The sequence below is a fragment of the Diabrotica virgifera genome, chromosome 10 (assembly GCF_917563875.1).
Source record: "Diabrotica virgifera virgifera chromosome 10, PGI_DIABVI_V3a".
Classification (NCBI taxonomy): domain Eukaryota; kingdom Metazoa; phylum Arthropoda; class Insecta; order Coleoptera; family Chrysomelidae; genus Diabrotica; species Diabrotica virgifera.
The window spans coordinates 27,353,690-27,371,662 of NC_065452.1; the positions used below are offsets into that span (position 1 = coordinate 27,353,690).

Consider the following 17,973-nt stretch of genomic DNA (forward strand, 5'->3'; position numbering starts at 1 on the left):
AGTTTATTCTTAAAATATATAAGCTATACAAATTATATCCGCGATACGATATATTTTAATTTTTCTCAGCATTTTTCTCTAAGTTTATCAAACGGGTTGTTTGGGGGTGAAGGGGATGATCTCAAAAATCGGAACTATATCACTTCGAAAGCTTATAAATAGCTCGTAATTCTGCCGCAAAGATCGATTTAATATCCCTATTTTTAAGTAGTGGGGGGGGGGCTGACTCAACCCTGAACCCTGCCCAGTGTAACGAGCTCAAAATTTTTAATTTGCGGAATATGAAAGCTCATAATATGCTTAATGTATGCTGATGATGTCGTGTTAGTAGGAAATAGTGAAAGAGACTTTGAACAAAAACTGGAACAGTGGACACGAGCTCTGGAGGAAAACGGTTTAAAACTTAGTAGGACAAAGACAGAGTATTTGGAATGTTCATTTAAAGATGGAGTTACTACAAATAAAATGGTATCTTTGGATGGTGAACTGATTGTAAAAAGCAATAGTTTTAGTACCTGGGATCGGTATTACGGAGTAATGGAGAAATAGATGGAGATGTATGCAGTAGAATTAGGGCTGTATGGATGAAGTGGAAGGAAGCGAGTGGTGTGTTGTGTGACAGAAAAGTTCCAATGAAACTGAAAGGAAAATTCTATAAAACAGCCATAAGACCGGCTATGATGCACGGAACTGAATGTTGGGCGGTGAAAAAGAAAGAGGAACAACGAATGCATGTGGCGGAGATGAGAATGCTTGAGTGGAGTGACAAGAAAGGATAACATTAAAAATGAGTATATTAGGGGAAGTCTAGGTGTGGCACCAATTGATGCCAAAATGAGAGAGCATAGGTTGAGATGGTTTGGTCATGTTCAACGTCGAGACGTTAATCATCCAATACGAAGAGTAGCTGAAGTGCAGATTCCTGGAAGGAGTAGGAGAGGAAGACCAAAGAAGACGAGGGGGGAGACTATTAGGCAGGACATGTTGGTAAAGGGGATTAATATTGATATGACCCAGGATAAAATTGTGTGGAGAAATGCAATTAGGGAAGCCGACCCCGCATATGGATAAGGCAAAGAGAATGATGATGATGAAAGCTCATAAATAGCTGAAATAAATCGTCGCTATTTGTTTTTTAATTTTTGCAAGTGAGGGGGCAGCTCAACACAGGGGTCATTTTTATTTATTAAAAGAAATCCCCTATTTCTTTTTATTTATCACGTTCACGTTTAGATTCAAAAGTATCATCATCTGGTGTTGTCTGGTATCTGAACTAATGACGTCTACACACGCTCTGACAAAACCACCTAACTGTCGGGGCTGACAATGTTGGGTCCGGCTGTCGGAGCGTGTGTAGGTTTGTCACACGACAAAAATGAGTATTGCTGACGGATTTGGTCGGGTGGTCTTGCTATTTCAACATCCTGACAAAATTTGTCGTGTCAAAACGTGTGTAGCGTTGTTGACCTGACCTCTGACTCCAACACGGATAAATAATAATTATTTAACAATTGACAGATTATTAACAAAATTAACGTTAATGATCTATACGGGCGGCATTTGTAAAGCGGTGGACACAAAATACGTATTAACTAACACTATAATAATATAGAGTACATCATTTACTACCTGGTGCTGTATATTTTAAATTTTAACATGTTGCTTTTTTTACTCCAATTATGAGGTTAGGAATTTAAAAATACGGCTTATACAGAGTGTAACAAAAATACAGGTCATAAAGTAAATCATATATTCTGGGACCAAAAATAGTTCGAATGAACCTAACTTACCTTAGTATAAATCGCCGCCGCCTACGAAAAGTATAACTCCGAAAAATGCCGGTAAGAGTAGAACTTTCAATGAACGCCGCGAAGAATATTATTTTTGATTATAAAAGTGTTAGCGAAAAAATTTATTTTTTGTGGAGTATCAGCAAAAAACATCATTTTGTTTTTGGGTCCACGAAAATTATAATTACTAGAAGTTCTCAGAAATAATTGTTTTCGTCGGCAGATACAGAAACAGAAAGGGAAATAATTGTTTTCGTCGGCATTTATTATGAACTAAATCTTTTCATTATAAATTATTTGGGAGTTATAATCTTCGCGGACACGCATATAAAAAAGAATTGTATCGCCAACACTCATCAAATAGTTATTATGTTCACTGGAAATGTATTAGGAATCACATTAATCATAGGTACCAGCGAAATATGCACATGAAAAAAGTTAAAGCCCTTTGAAGTTACAAAATGAAAATAGATTTTTTCGAATATATCGAAAACTATTAGAGATTTTTTATTGGAAATGGACATGTGGCATTCGTATGGCAGTAGTATCTTAAGAAAAAATTATAGTGAAATTTGGACACCCCATAAAAATTTTATGGGGGTTTTGTTTCTTTAAACCCCCCAAACTTATGTATACGTTCCAATTAAATTATTATTGTGGTACCATTAGTTAAATTCAATGCTTTTAAAACTTTTTTGACTCTTAGTATTTTGTCGATAAGGCAGTTTTTATCGAGTTGCGGCTTCTTTTTTAATATGTTTACACAAAAATTTTATGGGGGTTTTGTGCCTTTAAACCTCCCAAATGTTTGTGTACGTTCCAATTAAACTATTACTGCGGTACCATTAGTTATACACAGTGTTTTTAAAACTTTTTTGCCTCTTTGTATTTTTTAGATAAGGCTCCTTTTATCGAGATGTGGCTTCTTTTTTAATATGGTTCAAAATATACGTAAAAATGTAAATCATAAATAAAATGTCCATATTATTACCAAGTCTCCATAATCGTACTTAACCGTATACAAATATGTGGTGGATTTGACAAATATTCAAAATATCTCGATAAAAGCTGACTTTTCGAAAAAGTACTAAACAGCAAAAAAGTTTTTAAAACATTGTGTTTAACTAATGGTACTACAATAATAATTAAATTGGAACGTACACAAAAGTTTGGGCGGGTTTAAAGGAACAAAACCCCATAAAATTTTTATGGGGTGTCAAAATTTCACTATAATTTTTTCTTAAGATACTACTGCCATACGAATGCCACATGTCAATTTTCAATAAAAAATCTCTAATAGTTTTCGATATATTGGAAAAAATCGATTTTCATTTTGCAACTTCAAAGGGCTGTAACTTTTTTTATGTGAACATCTGTACTAAGGTAAGTTAGGTTCAATTGAACTATTTTTGGTCCTAGAATATGTGATTAAATTAATGACCTGTATTTTTGTTACACCCTGTATATAAGTAAAATGATAATTTTACCTAATATACCATTTGCCATGTATATTCGTAATATGCATTTTGCTTATTTCGTCCTTTCCGTATTCGTTAATGATCTATTTTTGTACACAAAAGACGTGCTAACTAGGAGAATTTAGTACTTGTAGTATATTTTAAAACATTACACTTTTTGTACTCCACATTATAGTCCAGCCAGGGTAATAAGGATTTTCTCAGGACACTCAAAGATCCAGGTAGCTGACTACTTTTTTAGTTATTGTAGACCTATAGGAAGAAAACCTACCTATTTTCTGCCTAGAGTTCGCGTCCGTTTTTTAATTATTAACAATTTAGTGCAAAAATCTCGATTTTTTCGATTTTTTGCACCCTATTTAAAAGATAAATAGTTGACATAAAATTGCAAAATTCAATTTTTTAGAACCTTGAAAACCCTTTAAAATGCCGATCTTTTAATGTTAAAAAGTTAATTTGTTTCTACGCAAACTGCAAAATAAGTGAGAATTGTTATTTGTTAATAACTATTACTAAAACTACCTTATAACTTTAGTGTTTCACCCAAAGTTGGTTATTATGGTACTTAACAAACCTTTAAAATTTGAGACCGATCCATTAATTAGTTTAAGAGTTATTCTATTAGTTTATCCCAGAGACCTTTATTTTGCAATAACATAAGATAGAAAATAATGAAGATATGGCAATTCTGAGTATGCCAAATGAAAGTAGAAGATAGTATCAAAATGTGTTAACAAAAGATAAACAAATTAATCAATATAGGTTATAGGTTATATTCATTTTAGGTAAGCACTGATGATGACTGGTAAACCAGTCGAAAACTAGTTATCTGATTGTGATGTAGCCTTTTTTAGGGATTTTAAATATATACCTTTTATAAAGGATTTACTGTTTTTTTTTTTAATAATAATCAGAAATCCTAATGCCAAATTTTTGAAATTTTGTAGTTTATAAACATTTATAATAACTTTACAAATGTTATCCGTAGGAACAATCTTTTTATATATTCGAAAAGCTAGTACTTATCTTAACACGAATTTTCAAATAGAAAAATTTAGCCTGGCTTCATTCGGGACAAAGTTAGCCATGTGTTTTTTTAATTCACAGCTAATTTGTTTATAATAATTAAGGAATTTCATTGATGCCATTTTAAATAATGGGATTTGTATTTTTTGTTAAAAAATTTTCAAAAACATTGTATCTTCACAGCACCCTCTACGATTTTTCAAAATTGTAGTTCAAACGGTTACTAGGAGGAACCTACGAATCCACCGAGTTAAAATACCGAAAAATCAATTTCAAACTAATATAATTTTCTGTATCTCCGGATCAACTCAATGGATTTTCATCTTTCTTTTTTTTTAATTTGTATGTAATTTCTACGTACATTACAAATATGCAATTTGTTTATAAATTTATTAATTAATAATCAGTCTAATTTGTTTAAACAATTCTTGAAAAAATATTTTTTACAAAAATCTATTTTTTTAATCATAGTAGCATTAATCATCATACAAAAAGTTAAAGTTCACTTTCATAAATAAATTATTTTTATTAGATAATTATTTATTGGAGATAATTTATTTATTAAAGTATACCTTAACTTTTTGTATGATTCATAATGATAGTCTGATTAAAAACATGGAGTTTTGGGAAAAAATTATTTTTTCAAAAATTGTTAAACAAATTAAACTTTTTATTAATCAATAAATGTCAAATTGCAAATAGACAAATTACATATTTGTAATGTACAGAAAAATTACATACAAATTAAGAAAAGAAAGATCAAAATATATTCAGTAGATCCAGAGATACAGAAAATGATAGTAGTTTTAGTTGCCTTTTTTAGTTTTTGAACTCGTGCATTTGTCGGCTCCCAGCTCCCCCTTCACTTACCACGACTAGTCACCAACTGAACAATATTTTTAAAAATTCGTGTAAAATACCAACTTTTAGAATATTAAAATGATTTTTTCTATGAACAATATTTTTAAAGTTGTTCTAAATGTTTATAAACTATAAAATTTCAAGAATTTGGCGTTTAGTATTTTTGACTATATTAGATAATTTTTTTATCTTTTTTAGTACATTTTCATAGTATCACTTTGCTGCTTTCATTTGACATACGCAGAATTGCCTTATCTTCATTATTTTCTGTCTTCTGTTATTGCAAAATAAAAGTCTCTGGAATAAACAAATAGAATAACTTTTAAACTAATTAATGGATTAGTCTCAAATTTTTAGGGTTTGTTAAGTACCCTAATACACAACTTTGGTTGAAACACTAAAGTTCTAAAGTAGTTTTCGTAAAAGTTATTAACAAATAACGTTTTTCACTTATTTTGCAGTTTGCGTAGCAACAAATTAACTTTTTAACTTTCAGAAATCGGCATTTTGAAGGTTTTTCAAAGTTATAAAAAATTAAATTTTGTAGTTTTATGTCAACTATTTAGCTTTTGAATGGGGGGCAAAAAATCGAAAAAATCTCGCTTTTTGCACTAAATTGTCAAAAACGGACGCGAACTCTAGGCAGAAAACAGGTAGGTTTTCTTTCTATAGGTCTACAAGAACTAAAAAAGTAATCAGCTACCTGGATCTTTGAGTGTCCCGAACATGGTCTATTTCTAGTTTATTACCCTGGACTAGTATCTTTAGACAAAATGTAAATAAAATAATAATTTTACGTTTTGTCAGATAGTTTGGTCGGGACGTGTGAGCTAAATTACCAAATCATTCCATTAATAATAAAAGTGTATTTTCTGCGGGATATACATGACGTCCCGCGGGACAAGGCGCCCGTCCCGTCCCGTGTCTGATTCCGCAGAGAAATAGCTGTCCTTACCCCTCCCGCTGGATAAGATAAGGGGTATCTAAAGTGCATCCCTACAGGGAACAAGGAAAACTTACCAGATTTTTTTTATTTCAGGTTTAAGGAAAAGGCGAGCGCTATCCGTTCAAGAGTTTTTCCATAACCCCAACCAGGAAAAGCCCAATCCAACGTTCTATGTTCCATCTCCTTGTCCGAATCCAGTCAACGCCCAGACACGAAGGCCCAGATCTCGCCAGAGGGCTGTCAACTCTTTGTCTTTCACTCCAACGCAAAGTCGAGAGTATATAAAATGCAACAGTGGTGAATGGCACCCGCTCCCTTACGAGCCTCCGCCTGATTACGATCTGGAAGAAAAACCCCCCAACAGAAGATGGTCTGTGGTAACGTTCAGCAAGGAATCGCATAAACCAAAACCGAAGATAGAAAATGTGAATATAAAAATACCGAAGACTAAGTTGAATAAACAATACGACCGAGCAAGGTCGCAATCACCCAGCTGGAAAAAAGAACAATTTAAAGTGTATAATGGCGAGAATCGACGTGTGGCTAACTCGAAAAGTCATTATGAACTCATAGGTGCTAGAGACAAACCTGAAAGAGGACGAGACAGAGGAAGTGAACATCAGGTAAGCAATTGTTTTAAAAGGTAGTATTATCATTTTCATGGGCGCTACATTTTATTTTATACATATAACAGTGTGTAAGGCACTTATGGAATAAAATTATTTCTGTCCTTGCTTCAAAAAATTATAAAAAACTTTGAGACCCGTCGATTTTTATATATAAATGTGCACTTTATAAACAAATTTAAATGTACAGGGTGATTCATGCAAGCCTAGCAGGAGCATTAATGGAGCACCCTGCATATTTTTATATTTTTAAAAGCTGCTTAACAACCTGATTTCAACAACGAACTATATCATATAGGATAGGGTTTATGAATAATGGAGTGGAAACCATTTATGGAATAAAACTGTTTATGTCCTTATTTTAGAAAATTATAAAAAACACTGGAAAACGTTCACTTTTAAATTAAAATAGGCGCTTAACAAACATAAATTTAAATAGACAGTGTGATTCACGCAAGTACAGCATAGTCCATGATCTTTAGTTTTAATGAATCACCCTATATATCTTCGTTATTATAAGCTACTTAACAACCTCATCTAAAAAAGTGTATTATGTAGGGTCTATTATGAATAATACAGGGAGAACTTTTAAAATTATTTATAAATTTCGACAAGATATTAAATAAGACAAACTCCAGTACATTGATACTTAATTTACTAAATGTATGTCTTTATTTAGCTAATTTAAAAAATAATACCATTATTTAAAGTATGAAAATTATTAATTTCAAAATTTTATATAGATATCAAGATATCTGTCTATTTAATATCTTGACGAAAATTATACATAATTTTAAAATTTCACCTGGTATTATTCATAATAGATCCTACATAATATACTTTTTTAAGATGAGGTTGTTTAGCAGTTTGTAAAAACATAAAAAGATACAGGGCGTTTCATTAAAATTAAAGATCATGTTAGACATGCGTGAATCACCCTGTATATTTAAATTTATATTTAAACAGTGCATATTTGAATTTAAAAGTTGACGTCTCCTAGCATTTTTATAATTTTTTAAAATAAGGACTCAATCAATTGTATTCCATAAGTAGTTTTCATTCATTATAATTTTAAATTTCACTCTGTATTATTCATAATACAACCTACATGATATAGTTCTTGAAATCAGGTTGTTAAACAGCTTTTAAAAATATAAAAATATACAGAATCTTCCAAAGCTTATGGACTATGCTAAGATTGCATGAATCACCCTGTATATTTAAATTTATATCTAAAAAGCGCACATTTATAAATAAAAATCGACGGGTCTAAGCGTTTTTTACAATTTTTTAAAACACGGCCAGAAATAATTTTAATCCAAGTGTTTTCCACCCTATACAGTGATGAGCACGCTAATAACCGGCAAAATAACGCAAAAGATGGAAAACATAATCATCATCAGGGCTTTTCATTCCGTGTGGAATGTTTGCCGCTCTTACTTAAGCCTTGGTTTCCTCGAAAGCGGCACCGACAAACTGCGACCGTAACACTGCGATGAATGACGTCAGATTACGGTGAAAAATTCAAGGTTCTTCACTGCGGCAATGAAATGTGTAAACTCAGCAAGCTGTGGCTTCCAACGCATCCTTGGAAACCTCTGCCACCCTCTGCTATTATTTTGCGTGGTACAGTTTTTTATGACGTCATTCATCGCAGTGTTACGGTCGCAGTTTGTTGGTGCTGCTTTCGAGGAAACCCAGGCTTTAGAGCTTTTTCGCGGTGGAAAAATTTTTTCGCTTTTCGCGGAAAAATGGCTTTTTCGCCCTTCAAGGGGGTGGAAAATTTGTTGGTCAAAATAAGCATGGAAGTGGCTAGAGAACCTATTTTTAACAAAAACTGATCTATACTTTTTTTTTATGACTCAATACTTTTTGAGTTATGCGTAGTTGAAAATTAGCCATTTTCATTTAAAAATGACACGTTTTCGGACGGTTTTTTGTGAATACCTTAAAAACTATGCATCAAACTAAAAACACTATATAACATTTTTTTAGATTATAAATAACAAAGAGATTCGATCCTTCGTAAATTTTCTATTTATAATACAAAAAGAGATATGGTAGGTAAAAAGAGTTTGTTTTTTGGTGCATGCTCAAAGTACTCATGCTTTTGTAGTGTTTGAAAAGGCATTTAAAACGAGCACCGTTAAAATGTCGGTTACATTCAAACTAAGCGAGATATGGTGCAAAAGAATATATGACTAGTACTTTAAGGAAAAATGAGAAGTATCATACATACATTTAACCCATCATCCACCAGAATTTAAATGCATTGTTTTTCTTTTGCAATACCTCTTAATATAGTGTTATTTCTACTTTCAAAAAGTTGGACGGGTGAAAAAATAAGATCAAATTATAGAGCGCATTTTTAAATTCTCTTAAAATTCTTCCTTTTGCTCCATGCAGTTCGAAAATAAAAATGTTCTATCCCCGAGAAGTGGTGGGAACCGCCCCCATGATAAAAGCGCCATAGTATATAGGATAGACTTTGAATCAGGAGATTGGGCTACTCCCAAAATTTCATTAAAATCCATGCAGTAAAATGCAAATATTGTAAACTATTAATTTCTCAGAAAAATGAACTAATTTGAAATGAAAGTATGACTAATATTCTATTGATTTATGCAATAATCTATAGTGTGTCCTCGAACATTTTCTCAAATGCAGGAATTAATGATGCGTAGAACCATAAAATATTTTCAAGTATACAAGGTGTTTCTAAAATATCAAAATAACGAGTAACTTTGTTATTTTTATAGAACGCCAGTATCTAGTACGATAACGATAATAGATCGGTACGATAAAGTTCTCGGGTGGCCCTTCCGTCCAGCGTTTTTTGCTTAATTGCCAGACTTCATCTCCATAGATTAACACTGGTTTTAATATTGTGTTGTAAATTCGTTTTTTATTTTCTGTTCTTATATTTTTTGCCACAGTACCGAATTCAGGTCTCCTGTCACCTGTTTTCCCTTTACTATCCTTCCTTTAATATTTTCTTGGTTTCGTCCTATAGTAGTTAGTTTTATTCTCAGATACACTGCGCGTCATAGAAAACGGGCACCCTAAAAAATGTGTCATTTTTGATGTCGCGTATCTCCTAAACCTGTTGTCCGATTTAAGTGATTTTTTGAATATGTTATAGCCCTATTCTTTGTCAATATCCCTGTAATAATATTTTTGCAAAACAGGTAAATTTTCATTGTATATCGGGTGTACGAATAAAACTGTGTTTTTTTCTCAAAGTTTGCAACACCCTGTGGAATATTCTAGCATTTATAAAATACTGAAATTAAAACCCAACTATAGCCTCAGGTTTTCTTAACATTCTGTTTTTTGATTCATTTGCTTATGTTGGATAATACAAAAGTTATGTTCTTTAACAACTAGGCATGCTCTTTATCAGTACAGGGTGCTTCTAAAGAAGTACGACAAACTTTAAGGGGTAATTCTGCATAAAAACATAATGACCGGTTGCTTTATAAACATATGTCCGCAAATTCTTCGTTCCCGACATACAGGATGTTGAATTTTTTCTTACAAACTGACGATTTATTTATTGCCCTAAAACCGGTTCAGATATGCAAATGAAATTTGGTGGGTTTTAATACGTAATTTTTGAACATTTTTTGACATACAATTAGGAATTTTTTATTCACCATTGGCGTGCATACGAATAATATGATCGGTCATATTACCCGTATGCGCTCCAATAGTGAATATAAAATTCTTAGTTGAATGTCAAAAAATGCGCAATAACTATCTCTTAAAACCTACCAAATTTCATTTGCATATCTCAACCGGTTTTAAGGCAATAAATAAATCATCAGTTTGTAAGAAAAAATTTAACATCCCGTATCTCGGAAACGAAGCTTTTGCGGATATATGATTATAAAGCAAACTGTCATTATTTTTAATGCAGAATTAGCCCTTAAAGTTTTTCGAACTTATTTAGTCCCTAAAACCCCGTAGACTTATAACACCCTGTACTGATGAAGAACATGGCTAGTTGTTAAAGTACATAACTTTTGTATTATCCAACACAAGCGAATGAATCAAAAAACAGAATGTTAAGAAAACCTGAGGCTATAGTTGGGTTTTAATTTCAGTATTTTATAAATGCTAGAATATTCCACAGGGTGTTGCGAATTTGAGAAAAAAACACAGTTTGATTCGTACACCCTGTATACAATGAAAATTTACCTGTTTAGCAAAAATATTATTAGAGGGATATTGACAAAGAATAGGGCTATAACATATTCAAAAAATCATTTAAATCGGACAACAGGTTTAGGAGATACGCGACATCAAAAATGACCCATTTCTTAGGGTGCCCGTTTTCTATGACGCGCAGTTTATATGTATTCATTGCAGCTTGTAATTGTCGCCTGTTCCAGGTTCAGGTTCTCCGTTTCTTCCCTTTCTACGCATAGATATTGTGTTTTTTTTTTTGTATTCACCTCCAGACCCCATTTTCTATATTCATCTATTAGTTTCCTTGCCATATATTCAAGATTTTCCTTGTCCTGTGCAATAACGATTTGGTCATCTGCATAGTGCAGCGTGTAGAGTATTGTATCTCCTATTGATAATCCTATTCCATTGCACTTCTTCTTTCAATATCTAAGAGCTTCATCAATATGTATATTGAATAATACTGGCGATATACAGCATCCTTGCCTTAGCCCTTTTGTGACCGGGAAACCTTTTGATACTTTATTTCCGCTTTTAATGTTTGATGTCGAGTTTCTATATAGTTCTTTGAGCGCCTGTATAATAGATAAATTTATGCTGGTGTTTTCTAGTACTTCCCACTGTCTATTAATGGAGACCGTGTCATATGCCTTCGTTAGATCTACCATGAGTAAATGCAACTGTTGGCCTCTTGACAGCCTTTTTTCTATTAGTTGAGTTAAACAGAAAATGTCGTCTATTGTTGATCTATCTGTCCTAAAGTCGCTTTGTTCCTCTGATTCGTATGGATGGTACTCTTCACATATTAGGTCTTTTAGAATTCTTCCGTACAGTCGACTTAGTGTACTAGTTATGGACTTAATTAGAAATAAAGTATTAAAAGAATATGGGTTATCGAACTGTACAAAACTTTTAATTACTAGTGGAACACTTTTAACTTTAGCCCATTATCATCACTCCAGTTCGGATTTAAAAGCATAAGAAAACCCAAAAAAGCGCTTGAAAAGCAGAACGATTTTATGAAAATTATACAAAAAAAGCATGAAAATTAGCATATACGAGGGTCGTTTTTTTTTTCAACCTCCGTTTGTCCATAAAAAATTCCCGTGAAGCGTTTCGCCATTGCGGTGCGCAGTGGGCGGCAGCGCATCTCCCCGCTACACTCTACATTAATCCCGACTTCCAGGCATCAGTCTGTACTGTGCTACACACGAAACAACATGGCCGCGACAATTAGTTCTCCCGCCAAGTGTGAATTACGCGCTGTCATTCGCTTCCATTTGACACACACACTTGACACATCAAGGATGTGTCAAATGAAACTTGTGGAAATTCCATTGCCAACGATGTTAAAGTGAAGCGACGGTTGTTTCTCACCGCTTCATCAACACGTTGAACAAGCTCATCTGTAACGACAGAATTGCGACCTTGATCCCCTTCGTCATGCACATCATTTCGTCCTTCTTTGAATTTTCGGCACCATTCACGCACAACTCCATACTCATAAGTCCTTCTCCGTACACTTGACACATCCTTCGATGAATTGCAGCTGCACTATTGCCTTCTGCCTGCAAAAAGCGAATGCCAGCGCGTAATTCACACTTGGCGGGAGAACTAATTGTCGCGGCCATGTTGTTTCGTGTGTAGCATAGTACAGACTGCTGCCTGGAAGTCGGGATTAATAGTATCGTTCGCGGTAACGATCCCGTACTTGTCCAGGATTACTTCGCATGCGCACTTTAAAAAAGAGCCGTTCTCTTTTTTAAAGTGCGCATGCGATTTTTAAAGTGCGCATGTGAAGTAATCCTGGACAAGTACGGAATCGTTACCGCGAACGATACTATTGTAGAGTGTAGCGGGGGAGATGCGCTGTCGCCCACTGCGCACCGCAATGGCGAAACGCTTCACGGGAATTTTTTATGGACAAACGGAGGTTGAAAAATCGTACATTTTGACAAACCGTTTTTTTTACGAAAATTTGTCTGAAACCTATTATATAATAATATTTTATTAATAACTCCTTTATAAAAGATATATTTATTAAAAAGACCCTGTCGGGCTATATTACAGAATGTTTTCGGAATGACAATTCCCGTTATATGAATTGTATACTTGAAAATACCTTTTGTCTTCACCTAAACTCTGTTATAAAATTTGTTTCAACCTGTATGGAATTACATTTTGATTATTTTTATCTTTTTCTTGTTTAAGTGCCGTCTCCCAATTGAGGTTGAATATCATCATCACTATCTTTACTCTATCTACCGCTGCTCTGAAGAGTTCTATAAACCAATCCCTTAAATTCTTCAACCATGACACTGTCCTTCTTCCTATACTCCGTCCGCCTCTTATCTTTCCCTTTATTACAGTGCCGGATTAACCATTAGGCGGACTAGGTGGCCGCCTAGGGCCCGGGCACTTAGTGGGGCCCGCATCCCACACAAATGCATTAATTAATATTTAATTATTTAAGTAGTTATTTAAAAAAAAATTTAAAATGTTAAAAAAATCAAATAGGGCTAACTGAGACAAAAAAAAAGAAAATGGTTAATTTATGATTTCCAATCAAACTCAGTTTTTTGCTTTGTCTTCTGTCAAATATCAGGAAAATACAACCGACTTTGAGACAAATTAAGCAGTTATCTTCAAAGGCATTTTTATATATTCCATGTTCTAATCATTCCCTCAATTTGGTAATCAATTTTGCAAGCAAGTTGGTAATTATTTTGGTATGGTACGTTTTTTTTTTCAATTTCTAGCCACCGATGGGCCTTATAGTCCATTCACTCACGGTAAAATATTGCAAAACCTCCGGATTTTAAAGAACCTTTGGATTTGAAACAAGAGCTTGGATTGACATGAAATTTGGTATAAGCATAGCCAACATGTCAAAAATAAAAAAGTGATATTTTGCCAATGTGTGTTTTTGCTCTACGGTTGAGTCCACCCCTTCTCGGGTGTGAAAAAATATACCGTCAACATACGCCCGGAAGTGGATAAACTGACTAATTCTAAGCAACTTTTGTTCAATAGAGTTTTCTCATTAAGTCAATGCATTTCGAGTTATGTATTTGCAAGTGAATATATTCATTTTTCAACAAAAAATACCACGTTTTTAGACGGTTTTTCGCAAATAACTCAAAAAGTAAGTATTTTATCGAAAAAATATTCTTAGCAAAAATATAGCTTTTAAAAAATTGAAAAAATGGTGCATGTGTGCAGTCTCTATACCCAGTAGAAGCAGAGTTGTAGCTAATGAAAAGTAGGTTCTTATTCGTCAAATTAAAAATCGAATATTTCAACGTGAAATAATCAAGAAATGAAGCACTTTTCATGGAAAACTTATCATAACTTGTTTAAATGTTTTAAAAAAGCATTATTCTTGTTTTAAAAAAAAATTATATCATAAAAAGTAAGCAAGATACGCTCAGAATAAAGTTGATCCAATTTTTTGGGTAAAAAAAAGTGGTGAAAATAACCCCGTAATTAGCATCCCAAATGAAATTAATCCTTACCGCTTCACAAGCTACTTTACTTATGTATTGTTTATATGCTCTGTAAGTCTTATCGGTATAAAGTGCTTATTTATAAAAGGGATGTAGTAGAAAGGGCTTGAACAAGTCACTAATCACGAGTGTATGCAATTTTCTTTTATTTAGCTTAATGCCTCGACAACTAATGGCCATTGGCATGGTACAGTGGATGTTTCCAATCAGGTACCTAGTGTAGTGGGTAGTGTGTGTGTGTTGAGTAAATATCTTGTTACTTAGAAAAGTCGTCATTGATTTTGCAAAGAGACGCTAATTGTATCCGAACGTCTGCGGTCCCTCCGTTGAGTACCGATCCCACAAGGATAGAAACTATTTTCATTTATTAATATTTAATAAATGAAAAATTCTCTACCCAGGGTATGCAAATTTTGAACAGTCATATCTTAACCAAATTTTTCCTACCAAAAAAGCAAAAAAATTGAAATATTCAGAAAATCAAAACCTGTATTTTTTACTCTTTAAGATTTTTGGTACCACTAATAATTTTTAAGTTATTTTGAAAAAAAAAGACATTTTTTTTTTCAAAATTTCAAAAATCTGTTTTACTTTATATCCCAATGTTTTGAAATATAAGCACTGTGAACCGGTGAAACTTACAGATCATATAAATAATATACTTATAAGTTTTTTCATGATTTTCATAAATTTTCAAGATTTTTGTGCCAAAAAAGGAATCAACATTATTTTAAGCTTTACTTGCTTAATTTTGATACTTGAAACTTGTTAAAAAAATAATAAAACTTTAAAAACACTAATAATAAAACACTTTAAAAAAGTTGTGATGACTTTTCACCGAAAAGTGCTTTATTTTTTGGTAATTTACGTTGAAATATTTGATTTGGAATTTGTCCAATAAGAATCTAATTTTCATTAGCTCCAGTTCTGCATATACTGGGTCTACATACTTCATACATACACCATTTTTTTAAATTTTGTATACGCTATATTTTTTCTAAGAATATTTTTTCGATAAAATATTTAATTTTGGAGTTAGTTGCGAAAAACCGTCTAAAACGGTGTTTTTTTTTTGTTGAAAAATGAAAATATTCACTCGCAAATAACTCAAAAAGTATTGATTTAGTGAAAAAACTTATTAGAACAAAAGTTACTTAGAATTAATCAGTTATCCATATTATTTTAAATTAATGTTTTTTCACCCCCGAAGGGGTGGCACTCATACCTAGGGCAAAATCACATATCGACGCAATATCCCTTTTTTTTCTTTGGCATATTAGCTATGGAATATTAATGAGAAGTTGTTGCGAAATGTAAAAAAAGGAAAAATGATCTTTTTTACATTGTCGTAATTTATTTTTGGAGTAACTACTTCCCAAAATTACATAAATATCTGTAAATTTGTTTTAAGTAAATGGTCGATATAAAGGGGCCTACTTCTTATGGCCGCCTAGGGCCCCATGATGCCTTAAACCGTCACTGCTTTATTATCAGTAGAGCTCGGGAAATATGCAAAATGCATATTAAGTGCATATTTGCATCTTTTGGATAAATTTTATAAGTGCATATGCATTTATTAAAAGTGCATATTTTGAGTTATTTGGGAAAAATCGCTTTAAAACATGCATTTTATCACCAAATATCAAAATCTTTGATAACTTAAAAAGCACTGATTTATTTTAATTACTTTATATAAAAAAATTTTTTTAGAATTTGTCCCTCTATCGATTTATAAATTAATAATTAATTTTTAATAAATTAATTTTCACCCCCGAAAAGGCGGTGCCATTTACCCCCAGGGTAAAAGCGCAAGTTGGCAGTATATCACTTTTGTTTATAAAGGTATCGTCTAACAGTCTAACCATTCACCAGTTTTCGTGAAAATCGATGGAGGTTTACCGTAATTAAAGATAATAGTAGTTGATTTTTACCTTCAGTGATTTTACTATTGGGACCATGCAAGTTCGGAATAGCGACACCTGGTTTCATAGCTTAGCAACATTTTTAGCACTTTTAATTATATTGGCCAATTATATTAGTCCTGGTTACTGGATAATTGTCAAAGCCATAGTCCAAACAAATAATAAGAAGAAAAAGTAAGATTAAGGTTATGTTATTAAAACGTAAATATTGCAGGTATGTAGTAAATAAAATTAATTATTAAAATGCAGTACTACAAGCAAAGTACAATTAATTAAATTCGCTTTAATAATTGCATATCATATCAATATTTTCGAGCAATAATTAATATAATTTTTACAATTTATAACACAGCATTTGCGAAATCCCATTTTTTCAATGACAGAAATATACGTCAATTTGACAATACGAAATATTTAAGAAATATGTTAGAAAGTTGCAAGATTTCTCCGCGACTCGCGCACGATCGTTTCTCGTATCCCTTCCAAGTACTTGCACACAGCGAATAGAAAAGAAATTACAATTCAATAATCGAAATGCCCGTATTTTGCAAGCTCATAAATTAGTAAACGATAAGTATGTAGCCGCCAAATTATTAGTTTTATTAGTTTTAAGTACAATTCTCTCTTAAGCCGGGAAGATGGGAAGGTATTGTTGCGAAGGGGTTGTAGCTCAATAATCGAAATGCGCATATTTTAAAAGTTTATTCTTAGAATTTATACGTTATACGAATTATATCCGCGATAAGGTACAATTTAATTATTCTCGACATTTTTCTCTTAAGTTGAATCAATTAAATGGCTATTTGAGGGTTAAGGGGATAACTAAACTATATACCTATATCCATTCGAAAGCTCATAAATAGCTCGTAATTCCGCGGTAATGATCGATTCAATATCTCTTTTAAGTAGTGAATATTTTGTAATTTAGCGCTATCTGTATTTTAGTTTCTACAATTGGGGGCCAGCTCAACAGGGGTGGAATAGAAGAAGTTTTTCCGCGTATAAACAATTATTATCAGATAGACGGCGCAGTTTCTCTCTAGAAATTTTAGAAAAACATTTAATAATATATAGTTTTAACTTTAATAATAATAAAATAAAGAATGATGATGGAGTTAAAATGCAGTTATGGATAAAAGCATATTTTAGTGCATATTTCAACTGTTTTTGTGCATATTTTCATGCATATTTTAGGATTTTTTAAGTGCATATTTCTCGAGCTCTAATTATCAGTCTTAGCATTTCGCTGTCCCTTCATTACGTCTCGCAGATATTGTATCTTTTTTATTTTTATTGTGTTTATTATTTCGCGTTCTTTGCCAATTTCTCGCCATATTTCCGTGTTCGTTTTCTTCTGTGTCCATGCTATTCTAAGCATCCTTCTGTAACACCACATTTAAAATGACTGTAGCTTATTTATGTGTTCTTAGTTTAATGTCCAGCTTTTGGAGTATCTAGAACGCGTAGCATCTCAAAGCTCTTATTTTCAGTTCTAATCTAAGGTACTTATTTATCGCAGATAATTGTTTTTACAAACGTATTTCTTGCTATTTCTATCCTTGTGCTTATTTCTATTGTTTGATCATTTTTCGCTGAAATCCAGGTTCCTAGGTATTTGTATTTATCA

The 17,973-nt window shown here is 32.6% G+C and overlaps 1 protein-coding gene across 6 annotated transcripts in view; it reads left to right on the plus strand.

The window, feature by feature from the left end:
• LOC114346485 (tyrosine-protein phosphatase non-receptor type 13-like) overlaps positions 1-17,973 on the plus strand; it is a 203,535-nt gene that overhangs the window by 143,360 nt on the left and 42,202 nt on the right. For all 6 annotated transcript variants that reach the window (XM_050663337.1, XM_050663333.1, XM_050663334.1 and 3 more), the window contains one exon: positions 6,195-6,724. In XM_050663337.1, the coding sequence (XP_050519294.1) occupies positions 6,195-6,724 (530 nt within the window). The remainder of the gene's footprint in view (positions 1-6,194; positions 6,725-17,973) is intronic.